The sequence below is a fragment of the Argiope bruennichi genome, chromosome X2 (assembly GCF_947563725.1).
Source record: "Argiope bruennichi chromosome X2, qqArgBrue1.1, whole genome shotgun sequence".
In the NCBI taxonomy this organism is placed as follows: Eukaryota; Metazoa; Arthropoda; class Arachnida; order Araneae; family Araneidae; genus Argiope; species Argiope bruennichi.
Window position 1 is genome coordinate 86107941 of NC_079163.1, and position 20687 is coordinate 86128627.

Below are 20687 nucleotides of genomic sequence, written 5' to 3' on the forward strand. Positions count from 1 at the left end.
AGATGTTACTGTAAAGACTTTTACAATAAATGAGCAAAGAAATAATATTAAAAAATTTTTGACCTTATTATTATCATCAATAGCATAACTTACGATGTCGAGGGGGCGGTTGAAGGTTTTCTTATAGCTGTACTTTTTCTCTTAATACTAGTAATAAGAAGTATGTCAGAGAATAGGAACAGACATCTTTCTTTCCTTGTACCAAGACCTCCCTATAAAATAAAAACATTTGTTCAGAAACATTCAGCATGTTGACGACGGAAGTAAATTTAAATGAAGTTTGTAAAATATTATATCTTACGGTTCTATTTCTAAATGTCTAGATGGGTAAATTAAAATATTTTAACGAAAATTCATCGAAACAAATACTTAAAAGTTCAATACAATTTTAAATATTCAGGTGCGAATTAACTCTTCGGTATTAACAATATTTAATAGATATGACTGTCATATAAGAATAATAATTTTTGTTATTTTATTCTAATTTTAACGCATCGCAGTTACAATTTTTCTTACAGAAAACTCATTAAGAATATATTATTAAAATATTATTAAATCGGATGCATATATATATTATTAAAATCGGATGCATATATAATAGAGTACATTTCATATCTGTGAGATTCATTGCGACCATTTAAAGTTGAAATGATAGCGACTAATAGAAGCTTAAGAAATATAGTAAATTATTATACAACTGCCAGACAAAATTCCAAATATCATGATTAATAACATAATATGAAAGGGAATGATAAGTTTTTGATTAGAATAGTTATTAGCACATCAAGGAATAAATTTTAGTTAGAATATCGAGACACTTGCAGTATAAGAGTAAAATAAAAATACAAGAATTGTTTTACATTAGTAATATAATAGTATATATCTTAGAATGATAAATTTATGGCCACTGTTTATAATAGAATTTCGTTTATTTATATTATTTCTCCAGGAATAAAACCCATGCATTTTGTTGGGGTAAACAAATGGGACTCAAAATTTGGCAGAAAATTTCGCGTTGTTGAGCAGACGAAAATATTCTTTTGATAACTCTCATAAATAATCATTGGGGAAATACAAATAAAACAGAAAATCAGTAAAATTCGAGAATCTTAATTTAAAACTAATAATATTTCTAAATATCCCTGTAAGAATTATCGTAACTTATAAAAGAGTTTCTTAAAAAGTAGATAGGTGGGAGTATTTGCGAATTTATTAGCATAATTTCAAATAAATGAATTTGAAAAATATTTTCAAAAGAATAGAATTTGTTAATAAAATTATAATCTCTATTAACTGAATTTTTGATTATCCGAGTTGTTTACTAGCTCGGATTTGTAACAAGCCTGCTCGTTAATACGATTGCATTTATTTTATTTCCCTTGAAATATATCTAAAATTAAATATAAATATTAATTTAATCAGTTTGGACGTAATCTTTGATTGCACTTAGAAATCAAAAATTCTTCCTGAGGAAATCTAAGCTTGGTCCAATATACCAAATCCTATTTCTTAATTCAATATAGCACAAACTGATAGTTTCAAATCTATTTCAACTATAGATATAGGACGTGTTTTATTTTTAATATTAGTTTGTTTTGGAACACTGCTTATTTATAAGAAAATAATTATAAATAACACAACCAGAAATTCATTGACCTTCATTTTATTTAGAAAACTGCAATGCTTTAAAGATTTTTTAGTTTAAAATAGTTTAAACAATATCCTTATTTTTTCGGGCTAATACAATACCTATGCATTAATAAATGCCCTCCTCCCAGATTCAAATCTTAAATTTTGCTTAATTACAGCGTGATTTCTAAGTTTCATCTTAATACACAATAATACAGAAGATAGTAAAAAATCGAAACAACTATCTTCATAAATACATATTTTCTTGTAATTAAAAAAATTCCTCAAAATTATATAGTGAGTATATATTCAAAGGATGAAATAATATAAATAATAAAAAACAAGAATATAAAATATCAAACTAAAAAGGTAGATAAATATTCATATTCTTTTAGTTCATTTTGAATTAAACAGAACACCCACCAATGTCCAAAAGAAATGGCGCTAGAGAAATTAAACAGCATTTTCAAAATTTTTTAAATCAAAACTTTCCGCAAGAAGATTTATATAGAGTAAGTATTTTATTATTTTAACGTTTCGATTAATAAGCAGAAATTTTGGTATCTAACGGTTTGAATTCGAATTATTGTAAATTTAAGACTGTAATTAAAATTAAAACAAAGCATAATCGATCATAACAGTTGAAAAAATTTTAATTTCGAAATAGATGCAGAAAACACAGATAGTAAATTTAAGAAAACTTATTGAGATAAATAAACTTTTAATAAATGAAGATAAAAACAACTTTTCTTACCTTACTCTGAACAGTCTGAAAAAATATTAAAAAGTTAATATAATAAACCAGTTTAATAAGCTCAAAAATGAAAAGTGTTGACAAAAAATTGGAACAAAATTTATATTTAAAACAAATAATGCAATATTTTTAACAGTAAGGGCCAATGTTTAAAAGTGTATATTTCTTATAAAAAATTACTAAATTCAGTTTTGTTTTGAAATATGAAATATGGTTAGTAGAAATCTGAATATGAGAAGAACATTTGAATATAAGAACAAAGATAAAATACAAATTAAATATCTTCAAATGTGTTTTTTTACATAAAATTAAAAAGTATCATAACTTACCGGGATAGTCACGACATCGTGTCGTATGAAAGCTCTGTCAGGAATACATAACTTGAAAAAAAAATACGTTAAATGATTAGTTGAAATATTATACATAGAAATAAAAACAAAATAATACAAACACATTTAAGTAAAGAAAATAAAATACATACATCTACCACTCCTTCAATGTGTTGCTCAATATCTCGAACTCTTTGCTGCATTTGCTCTACTTGGTATGCTTCACGTTCTACGCGATTTATTTTTACTGCTAGGTCGTGGACTTCTTTTTGAGCTTGGACTAGAAGATGATGATCTGGATGATCCATATTTGTATGCTTCAAAAGCTCCTAAGGAAAGAAAAAATGAGCACGCATATTTCATTTCATAAAAGTTTCGGAAAATTTCAAAATTATATCCATTGTTTTGCAAAATAACTTAAACCCATTAAAATTAATATTAATTTAATCGAAATATTACAATAAGCAAAAATTTAAAGCGCAGATAGCTGATTATAATTAACAGAAATTTATTCAAACTAACTTGTTAGGATAATTCAGGGTGCTTCAAAATTATGATTAGCAATAGGTATAGAGAGAATGTTAAGTAATCTAATATGAACAAGAATAAATATAATATAAATAATTTTTGAAAACACATGTTTTTTGTGTATAAAACTAATACATTTTTTTATTTTTTCATTTTCTCTTTAATCTTTAATTTATAATTCATCATCGTAAATGTAAGGGTTTTTGAAACTCATTTTTTTTCTTTCAAATTTAGTACTGGGTATTGTCATTTGAAGAGAAGTTCAATTAAGCAAATTAATCGATAATTTAGGTCTGAAAATATTGAAATACTGTATTGCTATGAGGAATAAACCAGTGCACAGAAGTTTTCGAAAGTTAAGCACATAATAAAAGATGTTTTCAAATATGAAATAAGTCGGGTAAATAAAAGTTATAAAAATTTATTTCGAACAAGTCTAAATTATTTCGAAATTGAGTCTTAAATATATTTTAACTTATCAAAGTAAAATGAGAAGTTAACGTTTACACATTTTTAGGAATATTTTAAATTCAAAATTGGATTATATTTAACAATTATTACCAAATTTTTTTATTATATTAAAAGCGTACAGGTAATCTTTTTATCATGCCACTGCTAGATTTTCCCCCCAAAATTCCTATCATGCAAAATGTGTCCATTGTGTAGAGGAGCTTTATCTTACTTAAAGATAATTGAATCAAGACATTGGTGCTGTTACATTTGGGGTACAACAAAATTTTCGAGCATGTTGTTGTCCTTTGTTTTGATCGAGTTTTTGAGCATAAATTCTCAAGTCGACAAAATCTTGAAGTGCAGCTGCAGCATTTCCTTTGTTTTCATAAAACAACTTCACAAGCAAAGCATAAACCCATCGCTGATAAGAAATGACATTTTCCCAGCTTTATCCTTCTTTATATACGTAGAGCAGTAATCGCAGCAAACCAAGGATTTTGGAAATTTTTGAGCTTACAGTGCGAAATCGCAGTTACAATGACAGTTTCAGTTTCTTCACTTTTTTTAAATCATTTTAGCAATAGAAACTCAAAAGGAAAATTTCCATACCGCATGCTTATTATCATTATTATTATTTGTACCTTTTTAGCACGTTCCCTGCCTTGAATAGTATGTTCACCACTTTTGGAGCCTATATACAGAGTAGTTCGCGGCATAGAAGCCTCAGAGTAGAGGTGTTTTAATTTTGATCACCCTGTATGCACGTGTATTATATTATATATATATACACTTTGTACCTTGATCACTTTGTATGTATGTATATTAATTATTTAACATTAATATTAAATAAAAGCGTGATAAATTTTCTTTTTAGCAAGAAAGCGATGTTTTCAACACCGGAATTTTTCTTCGACATCATCTTGGCTTACAAAAAATACAGCTGGATATCTGTATTTTTTTGTGAGAATTCTCGTATTATAGGTTTCTTGCCTTTACCTATGTGCTTGATATAGATTTCATTACTAATTATTTATGGATTGTTTTGTTGTATTTCTTTCTAGAAGGTGCTCTGTTAGTAAATATAGCATTCCATTAATTGAAAGCCTTTCTTTGCGCTTAACATTTTATAACTTTTCTTGAAGTTTAGCTGCTTTACTTTAAATGCATTAATGTCTCCTCGATTATAATACAATGTTACAGATATAATTTATATCAAATTTGATTCCGAAATTTCAATGTAGCCAATGAAAAACATCAAATTAAAAATTGTAATAAAAGATGTCTTATTTGGGAAAATTTTCTAATTTCAAAAGAGATGCATTTATTTTGAAAAGTCCCGATTACATACCACGCTGTTTGGGGATTTCACTAATTTAATATGAGATATATTTTAATCTTAAAACCGTTTATAAAAACAACATATTTTTTCAGAGATTTCTCTAATTCTTGAATGGTATTAGAATGAAATTCAGTGCTCAAAGATTTTTTCTAGTATGAAATAGACCTATAAAAGAGCAGTGATATACCGAAGTTAACACTGTCTTCCTTGTTTATCATAAATTACAAACAACAGGAATTCGAATGTAATACCTTAAATTTGGAAATATACATTTGTCTCAATTAAAGGGAATTATAGACAAATAAAGTTATTATAAATAATGGGAAAACCTAAAATTTGTTGAAAGGAGTTAACTTTAATTCGTACTTCAGTTGAATGGGGTAATTCGCACTTTAGAACGAATAAAAACACTGTCAGAGTGATGTAACAGATATGATACTTATCGAGCTTCTTTTCGCCATGAATTTCAAAAATTAAAGGGCTGTCCTTAAGAAATAATTAGTGTTAATTATTAATTTTGTTTTAAAAATTAATAATTTTTAAAACAAAATTAATTATAATTCATGAAACAGTTCCATTAGAGTTACTACAATATTTGAAATGAATAGTTTTAAAATACTTTCATTTAACATCACTAGCTTCATGTTGTGAAAGATGAAATTTTGCAATCGGTTTTTCCACTCGCATCCTTATTCATTATAGGACTGACATTATTGTGCATTCTTGATGACAATAGGCTATTTTAATATTTTAAGAGCAATTATCAATTAATCACTGATTAAATTAAGATTTTGTACCAGTGTCAGCATCTGTTTATGAGTTTGGAAAACAATAAATTCCAAAATTAAAAAGTTATTAAAATAATATTTATATAATATATATATATATATATATATATATATATATATATATATATATATATATATATATATATATAATTACTCTTCTGGCACAATATTAAAAGAATGTTTAATTTTTTTAAAAATTAAACTTATTCAAATTCAATAAACACATAAGGTAAGAAGAGAGAAGGAGCTTACTTTTATCAGCAACTCATACCGTGGGATTCTCTGCACCGGCATAATCAGAAGAGCATCAAGGGCAAGTTTGCCTTTGTGTTCACGGGACATGTGCTGGGAGAAAAACATTGATTAATTACCCTACTTAGACATTTCTCAATGAAAAGTTAAATGTTCTATAAACATTATCTTACACAACATATATGCAAATAACTTTTATAAAATGATGCACCTTAATTCGATAAGTTCAATACTGACAGTTTCAAACTCATTATTGAAATTTGCATAATTTTTCATGTTTTAGATTTGCTTGAATTTTTGAAAAAAGTTTAAAAATTCAATGAAACGTTCCCACTTCACAAACTTGGTGCAAAATAAATGGAAAATGAGAATGGAATATGGAAAATGTCCGTTTTCTTATATTTTTGGTTATCGATTTTTGTAATCATAATCTCTAATTTTAGTATTAAGAATCTTCAAAGGAAAGTTGTAGATCTCAAGGTGGAATATACTTCAACATATCTTCCTGAAAACCCAGATGTGTATTGATGGTTCAGTATTTTAAACTCTTTTTGGTCGCTTATTACGATTTTAAACCTTATAAGTAACAAACGCGAACGAATCTTTTTAAACGTAATAGATGAAAACAGTTCTAATTCGTTGTTAATAAAATACTGAATTGAATTCTCATTAAAAAAATATGAAAGTACAAAAGCATAAAACTTCTTAGTTATTTTTAAAATTTCACGTTAGAAATCTAAATTAATTACTTCACATACACAAATGTTCGAAATGATATCTTATTTAAAAAAAATCTGAAATATTGTAGAAATTATATTAGAAAATCCTACAGAAGTTTAAATTAATTACTTCAAATGTAAAAATATATTTTCAAAATAAAAATCGTTCCAGCTCTTTCCGCACTGCTTTAGCGTCCGCAGTGGGAGATTCCCCAAAAAAAGAAATTAAAAAAAACTGCCAATAAATTTAAGATAAGATTTCCATTATGTTCGACGAAAACAGCGAAATAGTATAGGATAATGGCAGTGTTTCTACATTTATCGATCTTTATCTTTAATATACCTTAATTTTATTCGAAATGAATTATTAAAAGTTCCAGAAGTTATTTCATGGATTTTTTGAAAAGAAAAAATCAATAAGTTTGAATTTATTAAAATCTCAGAAGTTGAACAACGAATTTTTAATGCAATTGATAAAAAAAAACAATTTAAATTTATGTAAATTCTTGTGAAAATTTTATTTGCAATCGGAAAATTATATATTTCTTTTAATTAGACAATTTTTCAGCAAGTCGATAAACAATCGTTAACAATATATCTTTGATTTGATAAAATTTTAAGCAATTAAATTTAATATTAAGTAAAGAACTGTTTTTCACCTTGATTATGCACAGAAATATATACATGCATTAAGTCATCAACAATTTTATTCCTCAAGATATCCTAAAAAATGAAAGCACATATATTCTAGATATCATTGATAATCCTTTTTATTTTTCTTCGTTATCCCATTATCTTAGAAATGTTATATAGAATGTAGGAGTAGGGTAGGAGCTTTGAGAATATTTTGGATGGAGTTCGGTATAAACTATTGAAGACTTGATTTCGAATTTTCGCATATATTTTGAGATTGGCAAGAATCAATATCTAGAGATTGTTTTGGTGATACAAATCAACTCGTAATAGAAGAAATGGTGACAAAGGATCTCCTTCATTCAGTTAAGTTTACAAAGGATCTCCTTTCTCCTTCATTCTCTATTCGAATGCAACCGAAAAAATTGGAACGAAAGGAAAAATTTCAGAAAAGTACTACTGTTATTCGTTTTCACATTTCCGTAGATTCCTAAAAAAATACAAATCAGCAGCTTTTTAATAATTAAATTATGATCACAAAGACAATCATAGTAAAATATAATAAACATATTTAGAAACAGTTTTTAAAATTGATTAATTAACAAGCGATGTGATTTATGTTTATTGAGGTTAAAGAGGGGGGAAAAATCGATGTACAAAACAAATTAAGGACATAAGAGATCGAGGGTTGACGGGTTGCTTAAGGTAAAGAGCAAAACTAATTTAGACAGTTATTTTTATTGCTGTAAAAATAACTGTCCTATACTCTAATTCCTTAACTCAGTATAAGGATTCATTAGAGTATATAGAGATAATAATGGTGCTCAGAGAATTGAAAATATGGGGGTAAGAGATAATAATTAGTCGTACCTAAATCAGGCGACACATACCTAAATCAGTAAAGTATACACATATTTTCGGCTGGATAAAAAAATTAAATAACTAAAAATTGGCCAAATATGGGTAAATTCATGGCAAAGTTCCACTAGACAAAGTTGAGTTTATTCACATTTTCTCTCTTTCTTTTCATAAAATAAATTATTTGATGATTTCTTTTTGAAATAGTCAATTCAAAAAATAACTCAGCCCTCGATACTATAGACTAGATATTCATTAGTTATTAGGTAAATTAATTAGTCAAAAGGACCATGGCAAATCATGTCGTTATATTGAGGTATGTTTTGCATTTAGCGTCAGAATAAATTGTTAAGAGGTTCACTGTTCAGTATAATGACCAATTTTGTCTTTATATTATAAACTCACGCATCAAAATCGGCTTCGAGTTACGGCTCAGCAAAACCACCTATAATTTTATATTTCAATTTCTTTTTTAAAGTGGATTTTCTTCTAATTTTTGCTGTGAACAATTCAGACCCATTATTGAAGAAACTCTAAATTAATAAAATTTATTGATCTATGCAAGGTTTCTATAAGTAAAGTGCACCTCTTTATAGTTGCCTATAACCGTAATAGTAAAAAAAATTCCCTCGTTTTCACTTTATTAACCCAAAGACTTAACAAACTAATTGAAAAGCATTCAAAGAATGAAAAAAGAAATCATTTCAAATACGGCTACCATAGGGCATGTTATCGTGAAAAATCAGAATTAATCATGCAATTTTTATATTTTACAAAAAGATGTACTGTTATTAGTTATTTTAGTTAAAATTTAACAAATTAATTTTATAAAATTTTAAGGCAAAATATTAATTTGATTTATTTTGCAAACAGATCACAATGCAAAAAAAAAAAAAAAAAACCACCATGTATGCAAAAATTTGAATTCATTCATTTCTTATCAGATACTAAAAGTACACAATGGCAGAGTTATTGATAGCTTATGATATAAGTATAAAAGGTTTCATTACAGTTCTATGATTTCTATTAAATACATTTTAGGAAGCAAAATATTTATTTGCATATTTTTCATAACATTTTTTGATATTGAAACGATCCCCCCCCCAATTACACTGACGTTTCAATTACACTGATTATTATTTATCCTGTTAGGTATTTCATAAACATATGCTTATTAGAGCAATGGTTGCTCCAAAATATTTCTCCTTTAATTCACATAAGAATTTATAAAATAAAGCCATCTGTGTACATTTAATTAGTTTTGCATTGCAAATTACCGAAATGCATTGTAAAACAATGACAACTAATTTTGGTGATATCCGAGACGGAAATAAGTAGTATAGACTGGAATCACGGCCTTCTAGAAGTAATTAAATCTCGGCATTAAGGAAAAAGGAAATTTTCATTAATCCTCATGTTAGTGGATGATCAAAAGATGACAGTCTCAGAAACTTCCCATCCACGTAATATTCAACGTGAATAAAGCCGAATTTTGAAGCCACCATTTTTCTCCGTATGGACATGCTGAGTAACAAAAGATAAACGAATTATGTCTATATCACAGCAGGGGTTAAGAATTCGATGGAACGTTCATGGATGCATCACCTTTTCTTACAAAAGGCCCTATTTTATTTATTTCATCTTGTCATTGTAAAGATGTGTCGCAACAATAAACCTCAACAAAATCTGACAGCAGTGACTGAAACATATTTTTAAGATAACAGTGGCTTAATTTGGGAAGCTATAGAAACTGACTACCGACACTGAGGGAAAGCGCATCTCATTGTTATCATGTCACTTGCAAAGGTGCTGAAATCTACAAGTAAATAGAGTTACGCGACCTTTATAAACTTTATTTCTGTAGATATAAATACTTTTCAATAGAGCGAAAAGGTATTATTTCCTCATATACTTTAAGATATCGATAATAGATTGTTTATTTTTGGAAAAAGTAGACGAACAACAGAGAGAAAAAAAAATGTTTGATAAATAGTACTGTGAAACGTTTCACTGATAAGACGCGTCCATCCCTATATATTTTAGTCTTCAATGTAGAAAACATGTATATTTTTATATACAAAGTATCTACTAATGACTGCCCAACAGTTAATTTCTAAACCGTTACAGATAGAAAAATACTTTCAGTTGAAAAAATTGCTCTAAATGACTTAAGGAATTATATACTATCTTGTTTGAATCAATAAATATGGAGGTGAAAAATTACATAATTAATATTTTAAACACTTCCCAGGTCTTCTTAATCATATTTGGACATTGGAAAGCTAAATTATTTTGATTTAATTGCTTTCCGAAAATTACCATTCAAATTAAATGTGTAACCAACAAATAAACCTAGCTTTTAATTATATTTTTTCAAATATTAAGAATATTTTATTCATAGATGTTTAAATGAAATATATATAAATATAAATGTTATGCTAAGGATTTGTAAAATATCCTCAATATGCAGCATTTTAAACTCTACACTTCTATAAAGCATTTAATATCACTTTTCTAGAGCATTTCGGGACAATTTGAGGAAGTTTTTCCAATTAAATAAGATTCTTTCACGAGGCGGCTGTTGACTGGTCCAAAATAATGAAATTGAAAGCATCATAACTCAATCAGAAAAAGGCGTTTTTTAATTATTTAAAATGCTAATGTTTTTGATATTTTACTAAATAGTACTAATACAATCGAGGATCTGTATAAAAATTTGGAATTTGTAATTTTTTCAGCAGTACATTTATTGATCCAAACAGTTAAACTATAAATATTCATATCATTTAGAGCATATTATCAAATGAAAGTACATGTCTACTCTATAGGCTCAGAAATCAGCTACTGTGTCACGACTAAAGTGGACACCTGCATATTCTTAGGATATTAATATTTTCTTAAAAGTTACAGAAAAATTAAGATGATGTTTTTAATATATATAAGAAACATATGTCCATTAAACTTTCATAGGCAAAATTATTTCAGAATGTTACAAATATAAGAAGAAAATCAAACTGAACTATCAATTACTAAGTTAGGAGTAGTTTTATAGTAGATACTGGAAGTTGTTTGCTGCTTTCCAGAAGTAAGCCTAAAGAAATATAGTATCTCTTTGAGGAGCCGGAACAGAGACTAAGTTTAAATCGTCAGTAAAGTTATGAACGAATTTAAAAACTCTTTATTCTAAATTAAACAAAATTAAATCTTAACAAAATTTAATATTTTGTGCATAAAAATATCTTATCCACGTACAACGTATTCATAAACTGGAAACAATTTTTGCTTGACAAAAAAATAAAAATAAAAAAATATGTTTTGCTTTTTTTTAACATGGGAATTTTGTCAACTGAGACACATCATTTTTTTTTTAAATCTGTGAACCTCAGTAGTTTTTCAATATCTTACACACTCTTCAAACGATAAAGATATTGATTTCTTCGATTAAAAATGAATCTAGTAATGTAAATGATTGTATGTTTCTGGTAAATTAAAACATACCACACTTAAGCAAATTTAATATATTTTGAATTTCTACACTACATACTCCTGCTCTCTTCGTCAAAAAAACACCCGGCATGAGTAACCTACTGCCAGAACAGAAAAGATACATATTTAAAAAGACAAAAGAAAAAAAAAGCACAGCTTCCGAAAATAAATAGAGAGACTAAATTTTTAAAATTAGTTTTGAGATGCAATTATTCTCAAAGATAATATCTATAAAATCAATTAATATAAGAATAAATTTAAATTTTTCAATTGCATGAACGTCAAAAGTTCCAGAACAGAAGAATTAGAAAAATGCAACAAAACCAGAGCTCTAAAATGGTTATTAATAGTGAAAAAAGACGCAAGAAAGATTAAGAACAGGGTATACAATATAAATAAATGTAGCGTAATTAATATATCCTTTTGTTCAGCTATAAAACTGATTTTTGAAGTTTTTTTTCTTAAAAATCTTTATAACTGATAAGAATATTAATTGGAAAATGTTACAACATTCAATAACCTTTATTTTATTGGGCTTATGCGAAAAAAGTACGAAAACAAAAAGATATATATTTTATATTTTTTTTGTTAAAAATATTTCCGGGATTTTTTTTTTCCTTTATTTTTCGCGTAATATATATACAGGCTTAGTACGTTTTACAAAATGTTAAATTTTTTTTTGAAAATAATTTTATATATTTTATTTTTGCGTAACTTATTGAATCAAAAATGTAAAGAAACAGAACAACTGACTTTAATGCGCAATGTTACAAAATCGCACGAACAGTTTTATTTTCAAATTATCAACAAATTTAATGAATAAATTATTTTCTACAATCTACAATTTCATGAATAATTTTTTTAACAATGAGTGAAACAGGAAACTTTAAAATGAGCAGATTTTTAACTAATTACTTACCTTTTATAAAATTACTTCCCTGAAAGTAAAGTAATTAAAAAAAATTACTTTACTTTTCTTTGTTATTATATATTAAGACATTACTGCAAAAGTCTGTTTAGTACTAATTCAGTTTTTTTCGAAAGTAATTTAATATATTATTGAAGCAGAATTTTTAAAATAATAACTCAATTTCTGTATCCATAAAAAATTCTCTTATCTCTAAACAGAATTCTAGATACTTGCCGTTCTAGAATAAATGGGTTCATGAACCTAATTTATAATTTTTTTCTTTCAACAGTAGTGCGTTTTTGAAAGAAAATTAATGTTTATAGCAGAAGTTATTTTTTTTTTAAATAGAAAACCTTTTTATTTTACAAAAATCCCCACAATGCAACTGAAGAAATTGCAGCTTAGTTATATTACTGCCCCCTTTTAAAGCAACACGAGGATTATTTTAGGACAGATCTCGTAATTTTGAACCGCTGTCGGATGACAAGGAAGACGCTGAACTGGCATCCCCCTCACCAAACTTCCGCATCGCACCAACGGGAGGATATTTGGCACTGACGGGAATCAGTTAACATGGCTGTTCTTAGCTGGAATCGGGTCTCGAATCTGGAATCCGAAGCCGAGACTTACAGCAGGCCACCGCGGCGGACTGAAGAAGTTGAATTATCGTTAAAATGCATTTTTAGTTCTAATTTTCTTTTCATTAATTACAGAAAATTACTGTATTTCACTAAGCATCAGCAATAATCATAGCAGAATTCTGAATTAAAATCATCGTTTCCGAACCTGTTTAATGAAATTGATTTTAACTTTTAAAAAAACATCTCCTTTCATTTATAAAAGCTGTAATCAATCGAGAATAATGATATATGGGTTGTATTTTGAAATATGGAAAATTTTTCTTTCTAATAGCTTTTCTTTTTGCCAAGACAGTTGAGAAAAATAGGGCTTTTATAGACTGAAAAAAATACTTGTTACCTCTAAGAATCTTGCAAAAGCCGGCTTCGCTTGCGTAGCGATTTTTGTAGCATCCTTAGCACATTTCCAGTTATTGATAAATGCTGTATAAGTATCAATTACAACTTGCTTTGTGAACTAGAAAATAAATATCACATGACAATGAAAGTATCAGTTACTTTGCAAAAAAAGTAATTAAAAGGTAAATAAAAATATATTATATATTGTGATATAATAAACATATTATTATATAAAAAGGAAAGTATCAGTTATTTATCAAAAAAAATTTACCCAAATATAAATCGAAGCATATTATTTATTATAAGGTATATTATATTAGAGATATTATCATGTGAAAAAGAAAGTATCAGTCACTCGCCAAATAAAAATTAATCTAAGCATATTATTATAGCTTATATTATATTAAATATATTGTTATATGGAAATGAAAATATGTCACTTGTCCAACAAAAATCATAAAATTTAAATCAAAAAATTATTATATATTATATTAAACATATTATATGAAAATGAAACTATCAGTTACTTGTCAATCAAAAATAAAAATATGTCACTTGTTCAACAAAAATCATACAATTTAAATCAAAAAATTATTATATGTTATATTATATTAAACATATTATATGAAAATGAAACTATCAGTTACTTGTCAAACAAAAATAAATCAAAATGTAAATCAAAACATAATATATTCTATATTATACTAAATATATGATAATAAAAGTATCAATTACTTCATCCTTGGCGAACTAGAAAATAAAAAGTAAAACATATTATAGGAAAATGCAAGACAAAAACTTAAGCAAATGATTAATTTAAAAAGCATATAAGTAATATGATTAATTTAAGAGCATTTCTGAGAAAATTTTTTTTCTAGCACGAAATTCATTTCGTAAATAAATATGACCGTTTAAGCATTTTATTAAAAGAAATGTTACGTTTCAAGAATTCTGTTGTGAAATCATATTTCAGAAGAAGATATCAAAGTAAATTATACTTATTTTATTGCTTCTGATCAATTAGTTAAAAAATTAGCTATAAAAAGTTTAAAAAAATTTTAATTGAGAAAGAAAAATATAAGTTTGTAAACATTAAACTTCTCCAAGTTAAAGATTCTTAAAAGGGCTTAACAGGCTATAATATAGACAACAGACATTCCAAATCAGGCAATGAAAATTTATTTAAAAAAATTAGTAAAATAATGTGCGAGAGGTGACGTTGTAACACTAGTCAGACGTTCTACACAATTCTAAAAGGAAAGTCGGTAAACGTTTGACGGCTTCTACGATGTCCTACGTCGAATTTAATTTTTATCTACAAAACTTGATTTGAAATGGAATGATAAAATGTTTGCTTACCGATTCTATGAAAATATCTCCAATGGTGAACTGTATTTCCCAATTTTTACACCTTTTTTGGAGACCATCAAGAAACAACTCATGGATATTCAGAATTTCAGGTATTTGAAAGAAGATTTCGTCAACAATACCCCCTTCTACAACTCCACTGTAATCTGCACTCTTAAGGGCTCCCATATACTATTGAAAGAAATGATAATTAGTTTACGAAATAAAATAATCCCGCATTATTTATTTCGTAAATAAATAAAAAGGTATAAATTTCGCATTATAACCCAAAGTACAGGGTGATTCAAATCAAAATAAAAGTGTTACTCAAGATGCTCTTAAATGATACGTAATGCAAAAATGGCAAGCATCGATTAATCAGCAAACGTTATTCACATTTCATTTTCGCTCCTATTTAAAAATAATACGATTAGAAGGACTCGATGTTTTCAAGTTTTGATCAGAAAAATTAACACATGCATAACACCTTCGCAGCATCGACTAATGCTGATGCTAATTTTGAATCATCCTGTATATATAGAAAATTCTCAATGTAATCTACGATGTGGATTATCAAGGATAAACTATCAATTACACAGTAAAACGTAATAAGTACGCATTCATCATTATCAGTGAAGTTAGAAATGACATACTGTCTCAATAAGTACTTTAAAAAATTTAATCAACATCAGAAATGAAACGATATTTAATTTGTCTGCTGGTAATGGTTAAAACTAGAGTAGTAAATTCTTAGTTTTACCCTAACTAGAACAGTGATAGCCGAAATGTTGGCCTCAGCATGATTTCTAATCTAGGTACTTTCATCAATTTGTAACTTGAATGTGAGCAGTTCCCTAGAAATTTCTTCTGGGAAGGCTTCTCTATAATATTATATAAGATATGATATCCTGCTATCTATATTGCCACTGCTTCTGCCACTTGAGGATTTATGTATCTGTCTGCATACTATAAATTATTTTCTACAATCTTTCTTGATTCGTGATTAATTACAAGTCATTTTCTAAGTAATTTTGTTTAACAGATCTATTTGAATAAAGTAAAAATATCACAAATCATCCAATATCATATCCATAAACATTAAACCAAACAGTAATGGAAATAGGAAAATTTGTTTAAGGAACCGAATGAAAAGACTTGCTTAAAAAGAATAAAAAGGGAATCTATAATATAAACGGACATAACACGTAAAATTATGTGTTAGTTTTGACTGAAGAAATTCCATTTAAAAATTTACAAAACTTCTTAAAATACAAGCATAAAGTGCATATTGTATTTTATCTTTCTCCTTCGTTTTTTTAGCAAAATTATTTATTTCCAAAACTCTACTATAACGTTTCATAAAATACAGAGACAGATTTACAGAGACATACTTTAACAGATAATACTTCAGCAGTTATGTATTGTTTGTTATCCTTTTCTCCTACTCCTAAAAATTTGTTTCCTTCTAAAACTCGACAATAACCTTTCTCCTCTTTGAATGCAAACTTTTTAAGAAAAAGTATCAACCCATTGACATTTTATTTAGCAGAAATCAATTTAACGAGGTACCAATTTAATAGATAGTAAGCCCCTTTAAATAGACAAGAATATCAATTGTAATAAATGCTTCCTTTCAAAATATACATGGTTGAGCACTTCAGAGAAATATTATCATTCAATTCACTTTTCATGATGGATATTTTATGGTTCTTGTTACGTTTTTAAAGTATCCAGAGCAAAATGCAAACTTTAATGAGGAAATTTATCATTCGTTAAATAATTTAGATTTGTTAACATCATGAAAAGTGATCGAGCTAGAGAATGGAATTAGTTTACAGTTGCATTATATTATTTATGATAAATGTACACTGTATTTTTTCAAAATTCAAATACCGTTTGTGGCGGAGATAAATTTAAATGTTGCATTTGGTTATTTTTTCCTCTCATTGTAACAACTTAAGCTTATTTTCTAGGAGAGTGCGATTTATTTTCTCAGAATAAATTTCTGTTCCATTTCAAGAAAGAATGCGTCTTACATCATTGCATATTGAAAAAAAGATTTTCTATAACAAGGCTTCTTCTTCTTATTTTTTTTTTTTTTTTTTTTTTTTGCAGTTTATGACATTCTAACGGAGAAAAATTTTTACGATTCAAAAGTTAGAGAAAAAATAAGAAATTGATGGATGACAACTAAGAGAATTTATTAAAAATCAGCTATTTAATGAAATTAAATTAAATCAATCGAGTCAGAAAATCGAGAGTTTGCTAACAAATTACATTTCATTTAAAAAGAAGCAACTGTATTTTTTTCACACCTTACAAATATGTCAAGGTACAAAATCATGCTGCGTGCATAATAGTCTCCGTATGGGGTCGCAGTCCCAGCATGACCGTATTTGATTTCCGAATAAGGCTTACGTCTTTTTTATAAAGAAATAAAGAATGAATAGAAGGAAATAATAAATATGAATTAAAGACTTATCAGATAGTTAAAAATATTTTTAGAAAACTCTGGAGAACAAAAGAAAAACCATAACAGACAGGCACACACAAAAAAAAAAGCCACAATGAATATTATTAGAAAAAAAAATCCCAAACATTCATATTGTAAATGTGACAGAAGCATCTTTTAAAGAAGTTTATTACAATACCCAAAACAAGGATTCTAACATTACAATCTCATTTTATAATAGCAAAGAGATGCGAATTTACTATCACAACTATTATTGGTGTATAGCAAGTATTTAACTGCCAGCAATGATATCAAAATCCTCATCTTATTATCAAAGAAGTTTAACATCATTATGCATAAATGCAATCTGAAATACTTAAGTATTTTAAGGGGATATCTTCTGACAGATATCACACTCATAATAATAATGCAGAAAACATACATAGATACGAATTCATATTTTTCGCTATTCGACTATTTTGCATTCAATTGTCCTCATTTTAATCTTTTATTTTCCCTTCAATTTTTTTTCGTTCTCATGATGAACCAAGGGAGATCAGCACGCAAAGCTGCAGTTTTCACGCTGAAAAAAATATTTGCGCCAGAAAATAAACGTAACTGCCAAAAAAAAAAAAAAAAAAAAAAAAAGCAGTTGGGAGCAGAAATTTTTTCAGATTGAAAAATAAAAATATTATATTTTTGTAATTCGAGTTTTGGAAAGAAAAATGTTTATATAAAATATAACATTAAATTTTTAAGATAGGTAGATTAAAAAATATGCTTGCCCTCCTTCCTTTTGAAAATTTTAACATACCTACCATCTTCATAAGGGTTGAAAGAATATTTCAAATTTGACTACACAAGAAGTAATACAGTATTTAGCAATGGCGAACATTGAATATGACATCACAATCAATGTTCTTGTTAACAAAATGACAGCTATCTTCCTACAATTTCACAAATTTACTACAAAAACATTTCATTTTCTCTATAATTTAACTTTATGATAAATTGTATCAGATTTATGATTAAACAGGAATCCTTCGTTTCGTAAAAAATGTATTTGTTCACAGATTGGACGGAAGTTGCACCAGTAAATTATTTGGGGGTTACTAGTGTCAAAATTCTGTACTCTGGTCAGATGCTTCATATTTTAAATATATCGATGCTCTACTCTCCACGATTTAACATAAAATTAAACATTCACATTGAATTCACGTTATAAAAATTTCGAATATGCTTAATGCTTCAAAAAATCATAAGAGCTCGAAGATATTTAACTGTGCAATTAAAACTAAAAAAGATTTTTAAAAAAGTCATGCTTTGGGATTCCCAATAAACTACCTTAATTTTAATACAAAGGTTATACATTGTTAACCTAATAGTTTCAGGAAACTAATTATGTTAACAATGGAATTTAAATTAGATTTCTTTTTAACATTAAAAGAATGAACTCGTACTAAATTTCGACCTAGCAGATATATTGAATAGCGAATAAAGAATACATTTTAGAGAAATTTTTAATAAAATTTATTTTTGCCAAGTTATTTGTAGAGAAGTAGAAACAATCTTCGTGTTTTAGATAATTATATAGAAACATAAATAAAATGAAGTGAAAGGCATTTTTAAGAGAAGAAAGGAATATGTTAAATGTTAAAGAATTTTATGTAAAAAAATCAATTAAAATAAGTCGAGAAAACTTTCCTACAAGATAAAAATTGTCACGATTGTTAAAAAATATGTTTTTCAACACTAATGCAATGGATTAAGAAAACCACACCTGCATTTAAACTTTGATTTTTTTCCTGGACAATATAGTCAGTTTTCTTTTTTAAAAATTTTCATTCTATTGAATAAATAAACATGGTCTTACTATTCAACACACAAGAATTACCATATTTCACCATTCTTATGAGAGTGTAAATTTTACATAGTGTTATAAAGAACGGCAGCACTATTGCACTTTCGCATGGATTTCGTCCATTGTTACGTAAATTTAATGACAGTTTTTCGTGCTGTTTTTTCGCCAATTTACTTGAAGAAAAGAAACTCAGTTTTTTTTTTTTTTTTGCTCGGTTCAACCCAAGGTTAGAGGTGAGCAACTGTGAAAGTTAGAGAGAGAGAGAATGAATGAAAGATTTTTTTTTATTCAAGTTTATAAATTTATTTAAAGTGTTTCGTGGAGATATTTTAAAGTTAAATGAATAAACAGTTGTGATGAAAGCGTATTGTGGATAGTTTTTAGCAACACTTTTTTTTTTTTTTTTAACAAAATGGTTTTTCGAAGATTACGAAACCAAATTCTTTGTAATAACTTTAAACAGATTTCGGAGACATGAAATCAATAGTTTAATCGGAAAGAAAGGAATAACAACGCAATGATTCTTAAATTGTCGAATGCATCCCCTGAGGATGTAGGGAAGTAAAAGAAAGGAATAAATAAATAAATTGGGGATGGGGAGGGAAACTTCAGCCATGGTGGAAAAAGAAGAACAAAGATATACGGAAAAAATTCGGAATTTCACCTCTTAAGCTTCTCGTATACTTACGCAATATGACGTGCTTTACACTCAGTTTCGTCAAATAGGGATGAGAAGTGAATATGTGTTTTAGATTCTACCCTTCTATTCAAAACTGGATACATATACACCATTTTTGTGTAAAGGCCATGCACTAATATTCAACCATCAAGATTAGAGTTTTTCTCGCATTAAAGTGAACACGGAAAGAAGGATCTACTTAAGAAAACCTCCTAATGAATTTGGTCAAAAATTTAAAGCAGATCTAGTTTTGATACGTGAAGATGTGATGTTTTTGAATTAATATGCTTATATGTGCAAGGATAAATAGATGGACAGACTTCCTGTGAATTAAATGGGTCCAAAATTTGATAGAGATTTGTGATTTTAATGCAACCGCCACATACCAAATTTCATTCGTCTAGATTGTTCTGTTAAACAGTTATTGCGTTCTCAGATGACATATAAAGTAGTCTGTAATTTTCGCAAGAAAGTCTCATGGAAGTTAGAACGCGGAGATTCATTAAAATTTCAACCAGGTTGAAACCTTTGATGATTACAATGCTTTCAATCTGTACATTTACGGTATGCGGAAGAAATATTACAGAAACTACTATCTAAAATTAAAATGAATTAAAATTATATTTCATTAATACAATTTGGAGATTGTGGGTTGCACTTTCTCCAAATATCAACATCAAATTCTTACAATAT

General features: G+C 27.3%; 1 protein-coding gene across 5 annotated transcripts in view; it reads right to left on the reverse strand.

The window, feature by feature from the left end:
- The window catches only part of LOC129960205 (rho guanine nucleotide exchange factor 17-like), a 259387-nt gene that overhangs the window by 35783 nt on the left and 202917 nt on the right, over window positions 1-20687 (reverse strand). For 2 of the 5 annotated variants that reach the window (XM_056073437.1, XM_056073434.1), the window contains 8 exons: window positions 15015-15194; window positions 14391-14405; window positions 13657-13773; window positions 6073-6165; window positions 2865-3041; window positions 2713-2763; window positions 2384-2398; window positions 94-212 (listed from right to left, as the gene is read on the reverse strand). In XM_056073437.1, the coding sequence (XP_055929412.1) occupies window positions 94-212; window positions 2384-2398; window positions 2713-2763; window positions 2865-3041; window positions 6073-6165; window positions 13657-13773; window positions 14391-14405; window positions 15015-15194 (767 nt within the window). The remainder of the gene's footprint in view (window positions 1-93; window positions 213-2383; window positions 2399-2712; window positions 2764-2864; window positions 3042-6072; window positions 6166-13656; window positions 13774-14390; window positions 14406-15014; window positions 15195-20687) is intronic. The other 3 variants (XM_056073436.1, XM_056073435.1, XM_056073438.1) reach the window with 3 other exon arrangements.